The sequence below is a fragment of the Piliocolobus tephrosceles genome, chromosome 21, assembly GCF_002776525.5.
Source record: "Piliocolobus tephrosceles isolate RC106 chromosome 21, ASM277652v3, whole genome shotgun sequence".
NCBI lineage: Eukaryota > Metazoa > Chordata > Mammalia > Primates > Cercopithecidae > Piliocolobus > Piliocolobus tephrosceles.
Genome location: NC_045454.1, coordinates 5,121,941 through 5,144,142, shown reverse-complemented (window position 1 = coordinate 5,144,142; position 22,202 = coordinate 5,121,941). Strand labels below are relative to the sequence as shown.

General features: G+C 43.5%; 2 protein-coding genes across 4 annotated transcripts in view; both read right to left on the bottom strand.

Annotated features, from left to right (window-relative positions):
• Positions 1-22,202, bottom strand: part of LOC111528907 (zinc finger protein 665) — a 262,870-nt gene that overhangs the window by 216,908 nt on the left and 23,760 nt on the right. The window lies entirely within an intron of this gene.
• On the bottom strand, positions 2,376-22,163 carry ZNF347 (zinc finger protein 347). 3 transcript variants are annotated; one of them, XM_023195768.2, is made up of 5 exons: positions 22,034-22,163; positions 17,092-17,334; positions 11,722-11,848; positions 11,172-11,300; positions 2,785-5,426 (listed from the first exon to the last, which is right to left on the bottom strand). In XM_023195768.2, the coding sequence occupies exons 2-5, from the start codon at positions 17,104-17,106 to the stop codon at positions 3,178-3,180; spliced, it is 2,520 nt and encodes an 839-aa protein (XP_023051536.2). In that variant the 5' UTR covers positions 17,107-17,334; positions 22,034-22,163; the 3' UTR covers positions 2,785-3,177. The 3 variants fall into 3 exon arrangements, with proteins under 3 accessions (XP_031790646.1, XP_031790647.1, XP_023051536.2); XM_031934786.1 differs by lacking the exon at positions 22,034-22,163 and having other exon boundaries at positions 2,376-5,426; positions 11,172-11,303; positions 17,092-18,046; XM_031934787.1 differs by lacking the exons at positions 11,722-11,848; positions 17,092-17,334; positions 22,034-22,163 and adding an exon at positions 6,348-6,349 and having other exon boundaries at positions 2,376-5,426; positions 11,172-11,254.

Below are 22,202 nucleotides of genomic sequence, written 5' to 3'. Positions count from 1 at the left end.
GCAGTGGCCGGATCTCAGCTCACTGCAAGCTCCGCCTCCCGGGTTCCCGCCATTCTCCTGCCTCACCCTTCTGAGTAGCTGGGACTACAGGCGCCACCACCTCGCCCGGCTAGTTTTTTGTATTTTTTAGTAGAGACGGGGTTTCACCGTGTTAGCCAGGATGGTCTCGATCTCCTGACCTCGTGATCCGCCCGTCTCGGCCTCCCAAAGTGCTGGGATTACAGGCTTGAGCCACCGCGCCCGGCCTATATGTTCATTTTTAAGAGGAAACTCATGTTAGTCTTGTCAAACTGTGTCACTGAGCATAGCATTCTTTATTAGTGTTATTTTTGTTATTCTGCACTATTTATAATTTCATAATTTTTTCTTGAGACGGAGTCTCGTTCTCTTGCCCAGGCTGCGGTGCAGTGGCGCGATCTTGGCTCACTGCAACCTCCGCCTCCTGGGTTCAAGTGATTCACCTGCCTCAGCCTCCCGAGTAGCTGGGATTACAGGCACATGACACCACATCCAGCCAATTTTCTTTTTTTTTTGTATTTTTTAGTAGAGATGGGGTTTCACTGTGCTGGCCAGGGTGGTCTCGACCTTCTGACCTCATAATCTACCCACCTCAGCCTCCCTAAGTGCTGGGATTACAGGTGTTAGCCACCACGCCCAGCTAATATTTTCCATACAATTTTTTTTTTTGAGACAGGGTCTCGCTCTGTCACCCAGGCTGGAGTGCAATGGCGTGAATTTGGCTCACTGCAACCTCTGCCTCCGGGCTCAAGTGATCCACCTGCCTCAGTCTCCCAGAGGATCTGGGACTACAGGCGTGAGCCACTCTGTCCAGGCAATTTTTCTATTTTTTTTTTGTAGAAACAGGGTTTTGCCAGGTGGCCCTGGCTGGTCAAACTCCTGGACTCAAGTGACCCACCTGCCTTGGGCTCTCAAAGTGCTAGGATTACAGGCAGGCACAAGCCAACACGCCCAGCCCATACATCTTCTACATTTGTATTTTCACTTCATGTAAATAAAGGTGCATGCCATGGTTATTTGGCACACAAGCATGTAAAAATATAATATATATATTCACCAACACTGTGGCACGTTTCAGAGTGTAAGAGTATGAAAATTGCACTTTCTATGGGATGTTCATTATACCCATATAAATATTCTAAGGCAGAGTGTAGAGAGAATAATTCAAGTGCAGAGTATGATTACAGTTTCCCAAAATTGTATATTGATTTAACAGAGAAAAAAAAATTGTTCTAGATCCTCCAACCTAAAAGACTGAGTGTACTGTTATTATCTGTTATGAAGTATCCTACTGAGGTAGGATAAAACAGGGTTGGTACAAAGAATGTGATTTGTTCATAGTTATAAGAAAACGTTGAATTTTTGGCAAAACATTGTGACACATTCTTAATAAAACTGTAGCAAAATGTAATTCCAGCAATTAGTGTGAATTCTACTAAAAAAACAAAACAAAAAACATGGTATTCTGGTTCTTCTGACCAAGCTCTCCACTCTAATAACTGTTATCTCTTCAATTTCAAAAATAAGCCTATTTTCATCAATCTCTGCTATAAAGCAGCTATTGCCATTCAATAGAGAAAGTGGCAACCATTTCCCCTGCACTATTCCTATCACATATATGTCACTAATAACCTATCACATATATGTCACTAATAACTTACTACTCTCCTCTCATAAAAATTGCAGTGTCCTAAGGTCTTGGCCTACTCAATGCAGGTAGAGCCTGACTTCCCTAAAGCCCAACGTGTCTTTCTCTCAGAAGAGCACCTTGAACACAATCAGTATGATGATTGATAATCATAGTTTTACATTATTTTCTGCTCCTAAACCATGGTCTCTCAATTGAGAGAATATTTAACTTTATAAGGCAGAGTCCTCCTTCTTCAATAAACGTAGATAAAAATTATCCTCATGTAATGAAGTAGGCCTTTCCATACTGCAATTCTTTCCCAGACAGGCACCATGAAAGGTGCTTAAGGATGCAAAATAGCCACAGATCCATAGTTCAGGTTGAAAGTCACAAACAGTACTCTTTTTGAGAAACCTCAAACAATGGAATGAAAGATTTTATAACCTCAAGGTAAGTAGCCATTTCCAAATGTCCTTCAACCTTTTTTTTTTTTTTTTTTTTTTGGGGCAGGGTGTCTCGGTCTCTCCCCCAAACTGGAGTGCAGTGGCCGGATCTCAGCTCACTACAAGCTCCGCCTTTCGGGTTCACGCCAATCTCCTGCCTCAGCCTCCCAAGTAGCTGGGACTACAGGCGCCTGCCACCTCGCCCGGCTAGTTTTTTTGTATTTTTTAGTAGAGACGGGGTTTCACCGGGTTAGCCAGGATGGTCTCGATCTCCTGACCTCGTGATCCGCCCGCCTCGGCCTCCCAAAGTGCTGGGATTACAGGCTTGAGCCACCACGCCCGGCCCCTTCAACCTTTTAAATATATAATGTCTTAAGTTTTACCATATGGGGATGTGTAATTATTGTTCAGTTTATCATATTAAAAGTGAATCAAAGAACTAGAGACTGAGTCACTCTTTGTATGAATCCTCACCTACAGTTACAGTCTTAGAGTAAGAGCTTCAGGATGCACATTACATTTTTGTGATTCCATCAAATATGTAGATTTTAATGCCTACAAAGCTGTGAGGCCTGAATAAAGCCTCTGCCACACACAGTACATTTATGTAATTTCTCATTATTATGGACTCTTGGATGTCTATTAATACTTGAACTCATGAGGAGTTTGCCACAGTCATTGCATTTTTTTTCCTTTAAGATGGAGTTTCACTCTTTTTGCCCAGGATGGAGTGCAATGGCACGATCTTGGCTCACTGCAACCTCCGCCTCCTGGGTTTGAGTGATTCTCCTGCCTCAGCCTCCTATATAGCTGGGATTACAGGCGTGTGCCACCAGGCCTAGCTAATTTTGTACTTTTAGTAGAAATGGGGTTTCACCGTGTTGGTCAGGCTGGTCTTGAATTCCTGACCCCAGGTGATCCACCTGCCTTGGACTCCCAAAGTGTTGGTATTACAGGTGTGAGCCACCGCACCCAGCCAGTCATTGCATTCTCAAGGAATCTCTCAGGAGTAAATTCTCTGATGTTGTCAAAGGAATGAATTCTAACTGCAAAAGTTACCACCTTCATTTGTAAGGTTTCTCCCCACTATGAATTCTGTGATGACTTGCAAGGTTTGAACTCTGACTTTAGAACTTTCCACACGTTACATTTGTAAGGTTTTCCACCAGTATGGATTGTCTGATGGGTAGTTAGGCTTGAACAGATACTAAAGAGTTTCCCACACTCATATGGTTTCTCTCCGGTATGAACTCTCTGATGCCTTTCAAGTTTTGAAGTTTGACTAAAGGCTTTGCCACACTCACTACACTTGTAAGGTTTATCTCCAGTATGAATTCCTCGATGTCTTGCAAGGTGTGAATTCTGAGTGAAGACTTTCCCACACTCACTGCATTTGTAAGGTTTTTTTCCACTATGGATTGCCTGATGGGTAGTTAGGCTTGAACGGACACTAAAGGCTTTCCCACACTGATTACACTCATATGGTTTCTCTCCAGTATGAACTCTCTGATGTCTTGCAAGCTTTGAAGTTTGACTAAAGGCTTTGCCACATTCATTACACTTGTAAGGTTTATCTCCAGTATGAACTCTCTGATGTCTTGCAAGGTGTGAATTCTGAGTGAAGACCTTGCCACACTCACTACACTTGTAAGGTTTTTCTCCAGTATGGATGACCTGATGGGTAGTTAGGTTTGAATGTTCACTAAAGGCTTTGCCATACTGATTATACTTGTAAGGTTTCTCTCCAGTATGAATTCGCTGATGCCTTGAAAGGTATGAATTATGCCTAAAGACCTTGCCACACTCATTACATTTATAAGGTTTCTCTCCAGTATGAATTCCCCGATGTCTTGCAAGGTGTGAATTCTGAGTGAAGACCTTGCCACACTCATTACATTTGTAAGGTTTTTCTCCAGTATGGATGACCTGATGGGTAGTTAGGCTTGAATACACACTGAATGCTTTGCCACACTCATTACACATATAAGGTTTCACTCCAGTATGAATTCTTTGATGATTTGCAAGGTGTGAATTTTGAGTGAAGACCTTGCCACATTCATTACACTTGTAAGGTTTTTCTCCAGTATGGATGACCTGATGGGTGGTTAAGTTTGAATGTGCTCTAAAGGCTTTGCCGCACTCATTACACTTGTAAGGTTTCTCTCCAGTATGAATTAGTTGATGCCTTGCAAGGTGTGAATTACGCCTAAAGACCTTGCCACATTCATGACATTTGTAAGGCTTTTCTCCAGTGTGAATTACCAGATGAATAGCTAGGCTTGAACGAACACCAAAGGCTTTGCCACACTCATTACACTTGTAAGGTTTCTCTCCAGTGTGAATTCTCCAGTGATTTGTAAGGTGTGAATTTTGAGTGAAGACCTTGCCACATTCATTACATTTGTAAGGTTTTTCTCCACTGTGGGTTGCCTGATGGATAGCTAGGCTTGAACGAGCTCTAAAGGCTTTCCCACACTCATTACACTTGTAAGGTTTTTCTCCAGTATGAATTCCTCGATGTCTTGCAAGGTGTGAATTCTGAGTGAAGACCTTGCCACATTCGTTACATTTATAAGGTTTCTCTCCAGTGTGAATTTTCCGATGTTGTGAGAGTTGTGAATTTCGACTAAAGACCTTACCACACTCATTACATTTGTAACGTTTTTCGCCAGTATGGATTACCTGATGGGTAGTTAGGTTTGAACGTGTTCTAAAGGCTTTGCCACACTCATAACATTTGTAAGGTTTCTCTTTAGTATGACTTCTCTGATGACTCACAAGGTGTGAATTTTGAGGAAAGACTATGCCACATCCATTAGATTTGTAAGGGCTTCTCCAATTATTTGCTTTTTGCCCCTGTGTGAGTAATAAAGAAGAGATAAAATCTTTGAGATATTTGTTAGAAATGTGGGTTTTGACATTATAAGGCATTTGTTGAAGTGATGAAACTGAGGAACTATTGCTGAAAGACTTCTCAACCTGATTACATTCATAAATTTTCCCTTCATATTGAAAAAGCTGCAGTTCAGGCAGATGTGACTGAAGGCTTAATCCAAGCTGATTTTTAATAAGCTTGTTTCTTGCATCTCTTTTATCATGTTCATCTCTTCCATGAGTGAGACTGCCTTCCTGGGTCATAAGCACTCCTTTGTAATTTCCTTCAGCATCTCTGCATTGATACTCAAGGTCATGCGTATTTTTCTGGACTTCCCTGAAGGAACAGCCTTCAATGTCATGGCTTTCCTGTCTTTCCAACATCACTGTTTGGAATACTTCTCCTTTATTACTCTTCCCTTTGTGTGGTAAATCTTTCATTACAAATTCAGAAGAGAGAGCTACAAGATATAAAGATCCGTAGGTTTCCAATTAATTGTAGTATGTAAACAAGTATTTTACACTGAAAAACAATATTACACCAAAAGCAATTCTTATATTGAACAGATTTACGAAACTTCAGAACAATAATATTCAATTTTTAGGAACACAAAAAAGAAAGAGGATTGTTTAATAAAGAAAAGTTGATTCCATGTAATTCAAATTAATAGTATGGAAGCCTAGTTCCCAACCTACGATACCATAGCCAGCAAAGCAATCGTTCAGTAATAAAGGAGAGAAAGTCTTCCCTAGACAAACAAAGCTAAGGGAATTTACCATGATCAGACCTGTTTTACAAGAAATGATAAAGGGAGTTCTTCAAATCCAAAGAAAATGACACAATGTAACTTTTACACTAATATTAATATCATAATCATGGTGTGCAAACCATTTTTACTAAGAGGGCCAAAAGATAAAACTATTAAAAATAAGCACAACAATTTGTTAAGAGATAGGCAGTACACAACATAAATTGTGACATAAAAAATTCAAAATGCAGGGTAAGAAGGGAATGAATATGCACAGAGGTTTTAGTTTCTTTTTTCTTCAATCAAAGATAAGTTGATATTGATTTGAGATAAATTGTTAAAAGCTATAGGATGTTTTTGTAAGTCTTATTTTATAGTTACCACAAAGTAAAAGCCTGTAATAGACATATTAATAATAAAGAGCAATGAATTAAAATATACTGCCATTTTGTTACTTCTTTTCTAATTGTTTTCTAACTCCTCTCTGGCTTTCTTTCTTACTGTCTTCCTTTGTGCTTAAGTGATTTTCTCTGGTAGTATAAGTCCTTACCTATCAATAATAACATTAAATATAAATGGACTAAATTCTCCAATTACAAGACAGAGGCCTGCTGAATGGATTATAAAACATACAGCTAACTATATGTTGCCTACAACAAACAAACTCACTTCACCTATAAGGATACATGTAGACAAAAAGTGAGGGGATGGAAAAAGAAATCAAAAAAGAGCAGTAGTAGGTATAATTAGATAAAACAGACTTCAAGTCAATAAGTGTAAAAAGAGACAAGGTCAGTACATAAAGAGAAAAGGATCAACTTAGCAAAAGGATATAACAAATATGTACACACCCTAATATGTAAAGCTAATGTTAATAAATCTAAAGGGAGAGATAGGAAGCAATACAATAATATTAGAGGACTTCAAAACACAATTTTTGGTAACGAATAGATCATCCAGGCAGAAAACCAATTTAAAAAATTAGAGTTAAAGTATACTGCAGACTAAATGAACTTAAAAAAGACTTTTTTTTTTTTTTTTTTTCCTATTTTAAACAGATGGGATCTCCCTGTGTTGCCCAGGCTGTTGTACAGTGCTTATTCACAAGTGAGTTCACAGTGCACTGCATCTTTGAACTTCTGGCCTTAAGCATTCCTCTCTCCTCAGCCTCCCAAGTAGCTAAAATTACAGGCATGTTCCACGCCCTAACAGACACTCACAGACCATTTTATCCAACTGTTGCAAAATACATATTCTCCTCATCAGCACATGGATTACGCTTCAGGACAGATTACATGTTAAGACACCAAACAAGTCTCAATAAATTCAAAAAAGTCAAAATTGTACCTAGTATCTTTGCTGACCAGAGTAAAATAACACTAGAAACCAACAACAAGAAGAACCTCAGAAGATACACAAACATGGCTGGGCACGGTGGCTCACGCCTGTAATCCCAACACTTTTGGAGGCCAAAGTGGGCAGATTACCTGGGGTCAGGAGTTAGAGACCAGCCTGGCCAACATGGTGAAACCCTGTTTCTACTAAAAGTACAAAAATTAGCCAGGAGTGGTGGCACATGCCTATAATCCCAGCTACTTGGGAGGCTGAGGCAGAAGAATTGCTAGATCCCAGGAGGTGGAGGTTGCAGTGAGCCAAGATTGTGCCACGCACTCCAGCCTGGGTGACACAGCAAGACTCTGTCTAGAAAAAAAAAAAAAGAAGATACACAAACACATGGAAATTAGATGACATATTCCTGAACAGCCATTGAGTTAATGAAGAAATTAAGAAGGAAATATAAACATTTCTTTTTCTTTTTTTTTTTTTTTTTTTGAGATAAGGTCTTGCTCTGTCACCTACCCTGGAGTACAGTGGTGTAATCTCAGCCCACTACAACCTCCATTTCCTGGGCTCAAGTGATCCACCCACCGCAGTCCCCCAAGTAGCAGAGTCCACAGGCACACACCACCATGCCCAGCTAATTTTTATATATTTTACAAAGACGGAGTTTGGCTATGTTGCTCAGGCTGGTCTCAAACTCCTGAGCTCAAGCAATCCGCCTGCCTCAGCCTCCTAAAGTGCTGGGATTACAGGCATGAGCCACCACCATGCCTGGCTAAAAATTTCCTGAAACAAATTAAAATGCAAAATAGCACAATCTATAGGATACAGAAAAAGCAGCAAAAAGAGGAAAGTTTGTAGCAATAGACACCTATATCAAAAAAACAGTAAGTCAACAAATAAAGCACCTAATGATACACCTCAAGGAACTAGAAAAGCAAGAGCAAACCAAACCCAAAAGTAGTAGAGGGAAAGGAATAATAAAGATCACAGCAGAACTAAACAAAATAAAGACTAAAAACACAATATCTAAGATCAATAAAATGAAAACTAGGATTAAAAAAAAATTTTTTTTTTTTAGATGGAGTTTTGCTCTTATTGCCTGGGCTGGAATGCAGTGGCGCGATACTGGCTCACCACATCCTCTGCCTACCGAGTCCAAGAGATTCTCCTGCCTCAGCCTCCGGAGTAGCTGGGATTACACGCATGTGTCACCACACCCGTCTAATTTTGTATTTTTAGTAGAGATGGGGTTTCTCCATGTTGGTCAGGTTTGGTCTCAAACTCCTGACCTCAGGTGATCCACCCGCCTTGGCCTCCCAAAGTGCTGGGATTACAGGTGTGAGCCACCATACTCGGCCTAAAAAAACTTTTTTTTAGAGATGGGGTCTACCTCTCTCACAAAGGCTGGAGTACAGTGGCCCAATCATAGCTCACTGCAGCCTTGAACTCCTGGGTTTAAGTGATCCTCCTGCCTCAGCCTCCCAAGTAGCTGGGACTACAGGCATGCACTACCATGATTGGCTAATTTTCATTTTATTTTTAGAGATGGGGTCTCTTACTACGTTGCCCAGGCTGGTTTGAACTCCCCGCCTCAAGCAATTCTCCTTCCTCAGTCTTCCAAGTTCCTGGGATTATAGGCGTGAAGCACCATGCCTAACTTGAAAAGTAGGTTTTTTTAAAAAGATAAGCAAAATCGACAAACTTTTAGCTAAACTGAAATAAAAGGTCAGGAGGAGGTACACCCAAATTAATAAAATCAGAGACAAAGCAGAAAACATTAGAACTGATACCACAGATACACAAAGGACCGTTAGAGACAATTATGAACACTACATTCAAACAAATTTAAAAACCTAGAAGAAAGGGATGCATTTCTGGACACATACAACCTATCAAGATTGAACCATGAAGAAACAGAAAACCTGAGGACACCAACAACAAAATTGAAGCTGCAAAAAAAAAAAAAAAGAAAATTCATGTAGAAGAAAAGCTCAGGATTGAATGAATTCACTGCTAAATTCTACCCAACACTTGAAGAATAGCTAATACTGGTTAGGCATGTTGGCTCATGCCTGTAATCCCAACAGTTTGGGAGGCTAAAATGGGAGGATTGCTTGATGCCAGAAGTTTGAGACCAGCCTGGGCAACACAGCAAGACCTCAGCTCTACTAAAAAATAAAAAAGGATTTGGCCAGGCAGGGTGGCTCATGCCTGTAATCCCAGCACTTTGGGAGGTCAAGACAGGAGGATCACCTGAGGTCAGGAGTTCAAGACCAGCTTGGCCAACATGGTGAAACCCCGTCTCTACTAAAAATACAAAAATCAGCCAAGTGTGGTGGCACAGGCCTGTAATCCCAGCTACTTGGGAGGCTGAGGCAGGAGAATCGTTTGAACCTGGAAGGCAGAGGTTGCAGTGAGCTGAGATCACGTCACTGCATTTCAGCCTGGGCAAGAGAACGAGACTCCATCTCAAAAACAAACCAACCAACAAACAAAAAAAACACAATTAGTTGGGCATGGTAGTGTGCGCCTGTAACGCCAGCTACTGGGGAGGATGTGGAGGGAGGGTCAGTTGAGCCCAGGAGTTTTTTGCAGTAACCTATGATTGTGCCACTGCACTCCAGTCTGGGTGAGAGAGACAGAGAGAGACTATCTCAAAAAATAAAAATAATAATAATAATAAAGAAAGAAAAGAAAAAATAAAGAATACTAATTCTACTCAAACTATTTCAAAAATTTAAGGGAGCACATATTTCCAAACTCATTTTATGAGGCCAGCATTACCCTGATACCAAAAAGCAGACAAGGACACAACAACAAAAAGAAAACTATAGGCCAATACCCCTGATGAATATACATGCAAAAATCCTTGACAAAATAGAATTAGCAAATAGAATTCAACAACACGTTAAAAAGACATTCACCATGATCAAGTAGGATTTATTCCAGGAATGCAAGGATAGTTTAACACACACAAATCAATTAATGTGATTCATCACATCAACAGAATCAAGGACAAGAAGCATATTATCATTTCAACAGATGCTGGAAAATGACTCAATAAAATCAATATCTCTCCATAATAAAAAGTCTCAACAACTTGGGTACAGAAAAAACATACCTAAGCATGATAAAAGCCATATATGACAAATCCAGGGGGAATGTAGTAAACAAGAAAAAATTGAAAGCCTTTCTGCTAAGATCTGAAAGACAAGGATGTCTACTTTCACGACTTCTATTCAACATAGCACTGATGTTCTAGCCAAAGCAATTAGACAAGAGAAAGAAATAAAAAACATACAAATTGAAAAGGAAGAAGTCAAAACATACTTCTTTGCAGATGACATGATTTTATATTTAGAAAAACTTAACAACTCCACTAAAACACTCTTAAAATTTAGCAAACTATATAGAATTTGGATCTATATGACTGAGAACTGGGCATCAGATAGAATCAACTACAGAAGGTAACACCAAAGGACATCAAACAACCCTTTTGTAACAGCCCTCCCTGTGCCACACAGAGTCAAGGAACCAGAGTTCTCAGAAGCTAGATAACATTGTTGTCCATCATGATAAAGACTTTGCCTTTGTGGGTCGGGCGCGGTGGCTCAAGCCTGTAATCCCAGCACTTTGGGAGGCCGAGACGGGTGGATCACAAGGTCAGGAGATCGAGACCATCCTGGCTAACACGGTGAAACCCCGTCTCTACTAAAAAATACAAAAAATTAGCCGGGCGAGATGGCGGGCGCCTGTAGTCCCAGCTACTCGGGAGGCTGAGGCAGGAGAATGGCGTAAACCCGGGAGGCGGAGCTTGCAGTAAGCCGAGATCGCGCCACTGCACTCCAGCCTGGGCGACAGAGCCAGACTCCGTCTCAAAAAAAAAAAAAAAAAAAAAAGACTTTGCCTTTGTCTATTTGAGCTGCAGCACTATTGGAAGGTGAAAGGATATAGTACAACTCTAAAGGATAGACAAAAGGGGGAAAATAAAGATTTCTGTTCAGAGGTCACAGGATTCAAATTTCTGTTCCCTCATAGAACTCTCAGATTTGCATAGAGTTTCCTAAACACTATTTAATAAGCGGCATTTTCTCTACCCATCTGAAGTCTTACCTGTAATCACGGCTTTGATCCATTCCCATCCATCTGGGTTTCTTGCTATTTGTACTTGGCTCTCCACGGTGAAAGGCTCCTTCCCTTGCTCCAACATAGAGATAATACTGAGGTCAAAACAAGAGATTCCTGCTTATGAAAAGAAAGGAAAACAATGGGCTGTAGATTTTCCAGAGTCCCAGTCCTATTTTTACATGAGGAGGGAGGACTTTACAGCTGTATCTAAAAAAACACTTCAAAAATTCATCCACTAAATGCTTCCTTATAAATTGTTAGGAAACACTATAATATGCAAATATATAGCTCTCATCCCAAAACCACTGAATCAAAGCATGGGGATAGAAAACAGGGAATTGGATATTTTAAAAGTCCTAAAACCCTCCAGTGATATCAGAAAGATATCCAGTTTCCATATTATGGAGATTTTCATTTTTGAGTCAACACAACTTCAGTTTCAGCCAAGCAATGCAGGAGCTCTCAAGAGACCCACATGGAAAATGAAAAGATACACAGGGGAAGATCCTGACTTCTGGAAGAAAGTCATCCTCACCCAGGGAGGCCAGGTTCCTATAATTCTCCAACATCACGTCCCTGTACAAAGTCCTCTGAGCGGGGTCCAGGCATGTCCACTCCTCCTGAGAGAATTCTATAGCCACATCCTTGAATGTCACCTGTTCCTAAAATGAAAACCACATTCACCAAGGGGATATGAAGAAAGTTCCAATCTTCACATAAAATGAGAAGCGAAAATAGATTAAACTGAAGTGAGTGGGACAACATCGAAGTTGTGATATAATAAAATATACATATGGTCTTCATCCCCCTTTCCTGACATACATCTTACTTGGAATCTCTGGAGTGATAAGTGCCTTTGTAAGCTAATGAGATGACTGGTGGCTGGAGGCCCCAAGATAGTTTCAGAATAGGGGGGTGGTTACTAGAAAGACCAAGGCCGGATTAGACAGTTGGGACTTCAAGCCCCATCCCCCAACTTCCCCTGAGGGGATGGGGGCTGAAGGCTCAGTTGATCACCAATAGCCAAAGATATAAGCAATCATGCCCACGTAATGAAGCCCCCATAATAACCCAAAAGGACAGGACCTGAACAAGCTTCAGGATAGGGAAACACATGGAGGCTCTGAGAATGCCCCCCCGACCCCCACCAAAGACAGCACTCAGCCTCCCAAGTAGTTGGGATTACACGAATGCACCACCATGCCATGCTCCTTTTCCCATACCTTACCCAATAGACTGCTTACATCCGGCTGTTCATCTGTATACTCTGTAATATCCCATATAATAAATGGGTCAATATAAATAAAGTGTTCCCCTGACTTCTGTGAGCCATTCTAGCAAATCATTCAAACCTGAGGAGAGGGTCATGAGAATTCATGATATATAAGCCAGTCAGTGAGAAGCAAAGGCCATCTGTATTTGCAGCTGGCAATGAAGTGGGTACACTCTTGTGGGATTGAGCCCTCAACCTGTGGGATCTGATGCTATGTCCAGGTAGATAGTGTCAGAATTGAACTGAATAGGAGGTCACTCAGCTGGTGTCCAGTGCAGAATTGCTCACTTGGTATATGTGGGGGAAAACCCAGGACATCTAGGATCTTGTTCTCTGTTGTGAGAGTACAGTAGAAGAAACTGGGTCTGTTTTCACCATATTCTCACACACACAGGTATTTCTGGGCAGAATGTGTTCTTAATTCTGTCTTCCTATACTTTTCTATAAAAGGTTAGGATAGTCTTTAAATCACTGTTGATTTCTCAGTTTGGTAGACAATACAAAAACTATACAAATATACAAATAAAAAACCAACACCGGGTTATCTTTATTGAAGTGTTACATATTATGTCTGACAGACCAAGTGATATTCAGTATCCAGATGATCTACAGCGTGAGTGATGTCTTACGAGATGAAAATGTGTACAGTGACTTTACAGAAAGACAGGTTAGAATCTAAAAACTGGAATGACCATCGCAATAATAATGACAGATGTTTCTGAGCACTTTCCAAGTGCAAGGCATTATTCTATTTATTTATTTATTTATTTACTTATTTACTTACTTACTTATTTTTTTGAGACAGAGTCGCTCTATTGCCCTGGCTGGAGTGCAGTGGCATGATCTCGGCTCACTGCAACTTCCGCCTCCTGAGTTCAAACAATTCTCCTGCCTCAGCCTCCCAAATAGCTGGAATTACAGGCACCCACCACCACGCTCGGTTAATTTTTGTACTTTTAGTAGAGACGGGGTTTCACCATGTTGACCAGGCTGGTCTCAAACTCCTGATCTCAGATGATCTGCCCACCTTGGCCTCCCAAAGTGCTGGGATTATAGGCGCAAGTCACCGTGCTTGGTCTGGCATTATTCTAAATAAATGTCTTGCATGTACTAACTTGTATGTGAATATGATAGCCCATGAGAGAAAGATATGTTCCCATCTTACTAGTAGATAAATATATGACAGATACGCTAAGAAACTTGCGTCAAGTCAAAGAGCTAAAACGTCAGAGCAAGCACCTGAATCCAGGTGTCTGGGAATAAGAATTAAACCTAAAGAATCAAATAGTTGGCCGGGCCTGTTGGCTCATGCCTGTAATCCCAGCACTTTGGGAGACTGACGCAAGTGGATCACGAGGTCAGGAGATCAAGACCATCCTGGCCAACACGTTGAAACCCCGTCTCTACTAAAAAAATACAAAAACTTTGCTGGGTGTGGTGGCGGGTACCTGTAGTCCCAGCTACTCGGGAGGCTGAGGCAGGAGAATGGCGTGAACCCGGGAGGCGGAGCTTGCAGTGAGCTAAGATTGCGCCACTGCACTGTAGCCTGGGTGACAGAATGAGAAGACTCTGTCTCAAAAAAAACAACAACAAAAAAAAGAATCAAATAGTTAAGTAAAAGAACATGAAAAGGGCCGGGCGCAGTGGCTCAAGCCTGTAATCCCAGCACTTTGGGAGGCCGAGACGGGCGGATCACGAGGTCAGGAGATCGAGACCATCCTGGCTAACACGGTGAAACCCCGTCTCTACTAAAAATACAAAAACTAGCCGGGCGAGGTGGCGGGCGCCTGCAGTCCCAGCTACTGGGGAGGCTGAGGCAGGAGAATGGCATAAACCCGGGAGGCAGAGCTTGCAGTGAGCTGAGATCCGGCCACTGCATTCCAGTCTGGGTGACAGAGCGAGACTCCGCCTCAAAAAAAAAAAAAAAAAAAGAACATGAAAAGTACCTAAATGAGCAAAGTTGAAACAAGTTCATGAATAACAATATGGAACTTCATAAAAGGTAATTACATATATACACACATTTATTCATGCCCATAATATGTTACTATTCTTACTATTAAATCATTAATGTGATAGTTGAGAATAAATTTAAGGGCACAGAAAATATTTAAGATACAATTTGAATTGCTAAAAAGCACAAAACTTATTTAAAATCATGATGTGTAGGCTAGGTGCGGTGGCTCACACCTGTAATCCCAGCATTTTGGGAGGCCGAGTCAGATGGATTACCTGAGGTCGGGAGTTTGAGACCAGCCTGACCAACACGGTGAAACCCTGTCTCTACTAAAAATACAAAAATTAGCCAGGTGTGATGGCGGATGCCTGTAATTCCAGCTACTTGGGAGGCTGAGGCAGGAGAATCGCTTGTACCCGGGGGACAGAGGTTGCAGTAGGCTGAGATCGCACCACCACACTCCAGCCTGGGTGACAGAGTAAGACTCTGTCTCAAAAAAAAAAAAAAAATCATGATGTGTGCTTAATAAAAAAACATACACTCACATCACATATACACAGTTTAGTAATAACAACAGTGAAAGTTAAAACATCCACTCTCTCCTCATTCAAAGAAGGCTCCAATAAAGATGTAGAATGAGCTATCGATCTTTCCTAACATGAAAACACGTAAATTTTCAAAATCTGCAGGCTAAAATGTCACAACAAAGCATTCACTGAAGGGCCGGGCACGGTGGCTCATGCTGGTAATCCCAGCATTTTGGGAGACCGAGTGGGCTGATCACTTCAGGTCAAAAGTTTGGGACCAGCCTGGCCAACATGGTGAAACCTCGTCTCTACGAAAAATATAAAAACTAGCTGGGCGTTGTGGCATGCAACTGTAGTCCCAGCCACTCTAGAGGCTGAGGCGAAAGAATTGCTTGAGTCCAGGAGGCAGCGGTTGCAGTGAGCCGAGATTGCATCACTCCAGCCTGGGGGACAGAGTGAGACTCTGTCTCAAAACAAACAAACACACAAACAAACAAAACCCAAAAAACATTCACTGAAAAATTTTGTTCTTAATGTTATAACAATCTATAAACACATCTCTATAGGACTTGAGCTGTCTCCTGACACAAAACTGACAACACTGTTTCCTCACTGAGACGAGATGGGAGGGTAGAAGACTGGACAGGAAAGCTGATGCTTTATGTCTTAGGGCATAAGCTGCAAGTTTGTGTGAAGTTATACTGTAAAAGAGATAAATACAACATATAACGTTTAAAATAAGAGAAACAGAGCCGGGTGTGGGGGCTCACGTCTGTAATCCCAGCACTTTGAAGGGCCAAGGTGGGTGAATCAGTTGAGCTCAGGAGTCCGAGACCAGCTTGGGTAACATGGTAAAACCCTGTCTCTACAGAAAATACAAAAATTAGCCAGGCATGATGGTGTGTGCCTGCAGTTCAGCTTCTTGGGAGTCTGAGGCAGGAGGATTGATTGAGCCCAGGAGGTAGAGGTTGCAGTGAGCCGAGATCATGTCACTGCACTTCAGCCCGGGCGACATGGTGAGACTCTCTCAAAATAAATAAATACAATAAATAGAGTATTTAATAATTGGTAGAAACAGGCCAGGCACGGTGGCTCACGCCTGTAATCGCAGCACTTTGGGAGGCCAAGGCAGGTGGATCATGAGGTCAGGAGATCGAGACCATCCTGGCTAATACAGTGAAACCCTGTCTCTACTAAAAATACAAAAAAATTAGCCGGGCGTGGTAGTGGGCGCCTATAGTCCCAGCTACTTGGGAGGCTGAGGCAGGAGAATGGCAGGAACCCAGGAGGCGGAGCTTGCAGTGAGCCAAGATCACACCACTGCACTCCAGCCTGGGCGACAGAGCAAGACTCCGTCTCAAAAAAAAAAAAATTGGTAAAACAAGAACATGGTTCTATCCTCTCTAATGGGAAGGAAGTTCTGCTCCTATAACTGAACAAAATAATAACCATTCTCACCTAGCACCAGCTGCACAACGGTCCCTGCAGAAACACCAGTCTCCATTGTATGGGTTTTCTGAGAATAGTTCAATGATTCTCCTGCATTTTCCATTTAGGTTGATTTCATAGATTAAAATCGATGATGGGATGAAAGCATCTTCTGCCACTGATGTCTGTCAGTCTAAAATTCCCATTCCACTCCCAGTCATTAATAAGAGTTTGGGGTTGGAAACACAGTGACTCACTTGGTCAGCTTCAAATGTAATATAAATGAACCAGAAAAAATTTCCCCTTATTAGCCTTATTTTACAGAATTTAGCAGGTATTTGTGCACATTAGCACGTGACTTCCACATGCAGCTTCTCTACTCCTGGTCCACAGAGAGCTGACAGAGCATCCAGATGTGGCCCCTGAACAATCCCCGCTGCCCAACAGCACTGACAGCACGGGACCCTCACCCCGTCTCCATCCATGTCTGGTGTGAGCCCTTCCCAGGCCCATGCCCGGTGCAGCCTCTTCCCAAGTTCATGTCACTGGGTCACAGGAGATGGAATCTAAACGAGATGAGAGGGACTGAGGGAAGGCATGCGTGAGTGCGAACAAACCTGTCAGGCAGGACGCTTCAGACTCAGAAGATTCCCAACTTCAAAGAATGACATTTCAGGAAGAAATAAGAGACAGAACAATCCACTGATAATATTATTTTACCTGGGTGAGAGCCATGCCCGACTTCTCTTTCCTTCCTCTTCCTCCTCTTCGAGGGTTCTTCCTTAGGTCACAGGAAAGTGCCTTTAGAAGTCAATATTGAATATCCAAAATGTGCTGTTTATTGCTCAGAATCAACACATCCTCTTCCTGTGGCACAATCACATACACACAGGGAAGACCTCACCCTTGGAAAGATGGTCTCAGCTGCCCACTGCACCAGGGCGATGCAGGGACAAGAAGCTCCTGCAGGAAGACCAGCGAGTGAGTTTCTGACCCCTTTCTTCAGAATCGGCTCTCCTCCTGGAGAAGCCCCCACACACGCTGCAGCAATTGGGAGGTAGGCTGGACTGAGCTCCCCCATTCAGGGCACACAGCGAGCCCTGACCAAACCCCTTGCAGAGAACAGCCTCCCTCACCTCTCTGGCCTCAGAAACGAAAGGTAGAGGCTGAACGTGGTGGCTCACGCTATAATCCTAGCACTTTGGGAGGCTGAGGCAGAAAGATCAATCGAGGCCAGGAGTTTAAGACCAGCCTAAATAACATAGTGAGACACCATTTCTCTTAAAATAAATAAATAAATAGATTTAGTCAGGCACAGTGGCTAACGTCTGTAATCTCAGCACTTTGGGAGGCCTAGACACAGGATCCAGAGTTCACGGGAGAGTTCCCGCAGGTGACACAAAGCTGTGCAGGTGGGGTTCAAAGCCATGAGCTGAGTTGATAAGGAAAGGCAATGAGTGTGGACAGAGAAAAAAAGTGGCTGAAGGACTAAGCCCATATTCAGAGAACAGAAAGTTCTGGACACACAAGAAGAGGAAAGCACAATGTGATCAGGGAGGCAACAAGAAAATTACAACAAATAGCCAGGCGCAGTGGCTCCTGCCTGTAATCCCAGCACTTTGGGAGGCCGAGACGGGCGGATCATGAAGTCAGGAGATCGAGACCATCCTGGCTAACATGGTGAAACCCCCGTCTCTACTAAAAATACGAAAAATTATCCAGGCGAGGTGGCGGGTGCCTATAATCCCAGCTACTCGGGAGGCTGAGGCAGGAGAATGGCGTGAACCCAGGAGGCGGAGCTTGCAGTGAGTCGAGATGGCCCCACTCACTCCAGCCTGGTCGACAGAGCGAGACTCTGTCTCAAAAAAAAAAAAAAAAGAAAGAAAATTACAACAAATAGATGTGTAAAGCTTAACAGGATGTCCTAAAAGCCAAGAAAATAGAAGAGAAAGTGTTCAACTGTGCCACATGCTACTGACAGGAATGGAAAGATGACAGGACATTAAACACTGAATTTCAAATGGAGCTGTCAATGGTAAATGAAAAAGAAAGTCAGTGGTAAATGAAAAATAATGTTGGGTATGCAAGCTTGATTTAAGCAACAGTTCAAGCAAGAACTGAAGGCAAGAATTAAACACAAAGTAAAAAAAAAATTGTAGTGTATTGCGCACTTAAACGGAGCATAGAAGAGGGGTACTTACTACAGAGTGAAATGTAGTTTAGAGTTTTTTATTTTTATTTTTTGAGATGAAGTCTCACTCTCTTCACCCAGGCTGGAGTGCAATGGCACGATCTCAGCTCACTGTAACTTTTGCCTCCCAGGTTCAAGCGATTCTCCTGCCTCAGCCTCCCGAGTAGCTGGGATCACAGGCACGTGCCACTGTGCCTGCTAATTTTTGTATTTTTAGTAGAGACGGTGTTTCACCACGTTGGGCAGGCTTGTCTCGAACTCCTGACCTCAAGTGATCACCTGCCCCAGCCTCTCAGAGTGCTGGGATTACAGGCATGAGCCACCATGCCTGGCCAATTTAGAGTATTTTTTGTTTTAAAGATGGAGCATAGAAGAAAAAAAGACTTTATTCTGTGCGCGTCTTTTATTTATTTATTTTTTTGAGACAGGGTCTCACTCTGTTGCCCAGGCTAGAGTGTGATGGCATGAATATGGCTTACTGTAGCCTCACACTCTTGTGCTCAAGCAATTCTCTCACCTCAGCCTTGCAAGTAGCTGGGACCACAGGTGCAAGCCACTATGTCCAGTTTGTTTTTTTCTATTTTTCGTAGAGACAGAGTCTTGCTATGTTGCCCAGGCTGGTCTTGAACTCCCGGACTCAAGCAATACTCCCACCTTGGCCTCTGGAAGTGCTGGGATTACATGTGTGAGCCACTGTGCCCAGCCCTGTGTACGTGTCTTAATGGAGAACACCACCCCCTGGGTACAGGGATGAATTCCCTTGAAGTTAAAATTTTGAAAGCTTTATGGATTGAGAAGAAAAAAAAAAAGTTAAAATTGATGGCATGCATATTGTCCTGAGACTGTGAGTGAGGCTGGCATGTGGTACACAATTGCAGGGCCAGCAGCAGCCAGAAGTAGGAACAGGCCATTCCCAGTCATTACTGAATAGAGATCACAGGTCCTGACAGGTGGGTGGGCCACTTGGAGGTTTTTTCCTATAGTCTTTGAGATAGGAAAATACCCAACTCTACATTCTACTCTCACATTAAACACAGAATACTTCACCTGTAGGCACCAAAATGTGTATGTGGCTTTTCCCACAATGACCAGGGGACTCCCAGCTCAGGGCGTGAGGCGGGGATCCTACAATTCCACTCAACTCTGACATTATCTACCAGAAGACAGCATAGGCCGGGTGCGGTGGCTCACACCTGTAGTCCCAGCACTTTGGAAGGCCAAGGCAGGTGGATCACTTGAGGCCAGGAGTTCGAGACCAGCGTGGCCAACATGGCAAAACCTCGTTGCTACTAAAATACAAAAATTAGCTGGGTGTGGTGGCGCACACCTGTAATCCTAGCTACTCGGGAGGCTGAGGCAGGCAGGAGAATTGCATGAACTCGAGAGGCAGAGGTTGCCTTGAGCCAAGATTGTGCCATTGCACTCCAGCCTGGGCGACAGAGCAAGACTCTGTTTCAGAAAGAAAAAAAAAAGACTGCACGATGAGGTGCTACAGGTTCAGAGCTCGGTCTAAAACTGTCCCTCACTTCAGTATGCAAGTGGTAACTGTCACTTATACTTTTGAGTGACCTGATAAATACTGTGGTTCTCTTAACCCCTCCTCTACTTTAACTTTCTAGGACAGCTCTTCCTTCTGACTGTTCATCTGTATCCTCTGTAATATCCTTTACAACAAAAAGTTCAGGTATCAACGTGAGACTTGCAACTGGCACCTGATGCGGGGGCAATTTTGTGGAACTGAGCATCAATCAGTGGGATCTGATGCTAACTCCAGGTACAGAGTTTCAGAATTGAGTTCAACTATAGGACACTCAGTTAGTGTCTGATAAAGAATGGGTTGTTGGTGGGAGAAATTCGCACATTTTCCTGAGTGGAGGTGAGACATTGTGTAGAATGTGCACTGTTGTATTGAGTGTGACAGAAGGAAAACCAAAGGAAAAATATGTTTTCCTCTTAGTTCATACACTCATCCACACCCTACCCTATTCCAGGAAAAGGGAAGTGGGTGGACTCAAAACTAAATGAGCGAAATCACTGCGCTCTGGTTTGAATAGTGATTGCAAATGAAGCTATACCCTAATACTAATAACCGTCAAATGCACATCTTACGCATTTTACATAAGGGAGTTTCTTCAATTCTCACTTGCAGCTGCATGATTTGAGTAAACATATTTTCAGAAACCAATGTCACAACGTAACCATCACATTTAATCAACGCACCACTCACCTAGCCCCAGGGTCTCTCTCTTGCTTCCATATTGTGTGTTTCCCTCCCTCATTCTCTACATAGGTCTCACTCACATTAGCTTATTTTTTATTTTCTGTGTTTTTCCCCTGGTCCTTTGAGTGTCGTTTTGAGCCCCTCTCATCTCCTGCTGTTTCTCCCCTTCTTCCTCCTCTTGTACCTGTTCTGTCCCATTCCGGGGCCTTGTTTCAACTCTGATTCCTATTTCTCCCCAATCTTTTCATTGTCCCCAGGTCCATATATTTCTGCCTCTTTCTTCTCCCGTCTCTGCTCTGTCTGTTAAATCTCCTCTTCCCTGCTACACCTCTGCCCTACTCTCTGGCAACCCCAGATCCCAGGCCTCCCCCTACTGTGGTTCTCCCTCTGCTCTCCTAGTCACTGGCGGGCCCCTCTTGCTGTCCCAGCACCACGCTGCTCTGTCTGCCCTGGCTCCAGTTTCCTCCTTCTCTCCCGGACTCTTGCCTGAGGAGCGTCCCACTTTCTGCCCCTCTCCCTACCTTGCTGTCCTTCATCTCTCTGGACATCGAGCTTTTCTCTATATTTCTCCAGTTGCTTTTCTCCTGCCTTCTCAGCTCCTTCTTTCACTCTTACTATCTCTGCAAATCCCTCATCCATCCTCTACTTTGCCATTTGTTTACGGGTTCCCCTCATTCTTTCCTCTCAGTTTTTCTACTTCTCTCTCTGTCTCTGTCCCTCTCTCTATCTCCCAATCCCCTTGGCCCACACATTCACAGGAGGGTTTGGAGTAAGACACCTGCATCTTGGAGGAGCGCATTTTCCAGAGGCTGGAGCTGGGCAGGCAAGAACACCCCGTGTCACAGGACAGGCCCCGGGCACCTCCCCAGCGCGGGCTTCGGGGAAGTGGTGACTGCGAAGGCGAGGCCTGGGGAGCAGCAGGGCCCGGCACGAGGAGGAGGGAGGTAGGGGGGCGACGGCGCCTTCGCACAGGGGTGGGGTCTGCAGGATCCCAGGACCAGGCAGAGGACGCGGCCTCCCCCGGACCGGGACTGCGGCGCTGCGCTCCAGGGTCCGACGAGGGCAAGGCTGGGAGGTGCCCACAGCGAGAATCCACCTCGCGGGTGAGGACTTTAAAAAACCCGGGGCAGGAGGAGGGGTCAGGAAGGGGTTTTAAGCGGGAGGAAGACGCGAAAGGCCGGGGACAGGGAGCAGCCTCAGAGCGACTTCAACCCAAAGGGAAGCGTCTCCGAACCCACACCGCGAGTCACCTGGGGTGGAGGGCGCGGTGCGGGGATCTTAAGGTCTGTAGCGAGCTCAGGAACTGGCTGCGGAAACAGGGCAGGGCGATTCGCAAGTTTAATCCACACTGAGGGACACTCACGCTCGGCGGCGTCACCTCCACCCAACGCGGTCCGCTTCCGGAACTGCAGAAAACTG

Coding starts and splice junctions, on each gene's coding strand:
- ZNF347 (XM_031934786.1), bottom strand. Junction 11,304..11,721: donor TAGGAACCTGGCCTCCCTGG/GTGAGGATGACT, acceptor TCTTTTCATAAG/CAGGAATCTCTTGTTTTGAC. Junction 5,427..11,171: donor GATCAAAGCCGTGATTACAG/GTAAGACTTCAG, acceptor TATATCTTGTAG/CTCTCTCTTCTGAATTTGTA.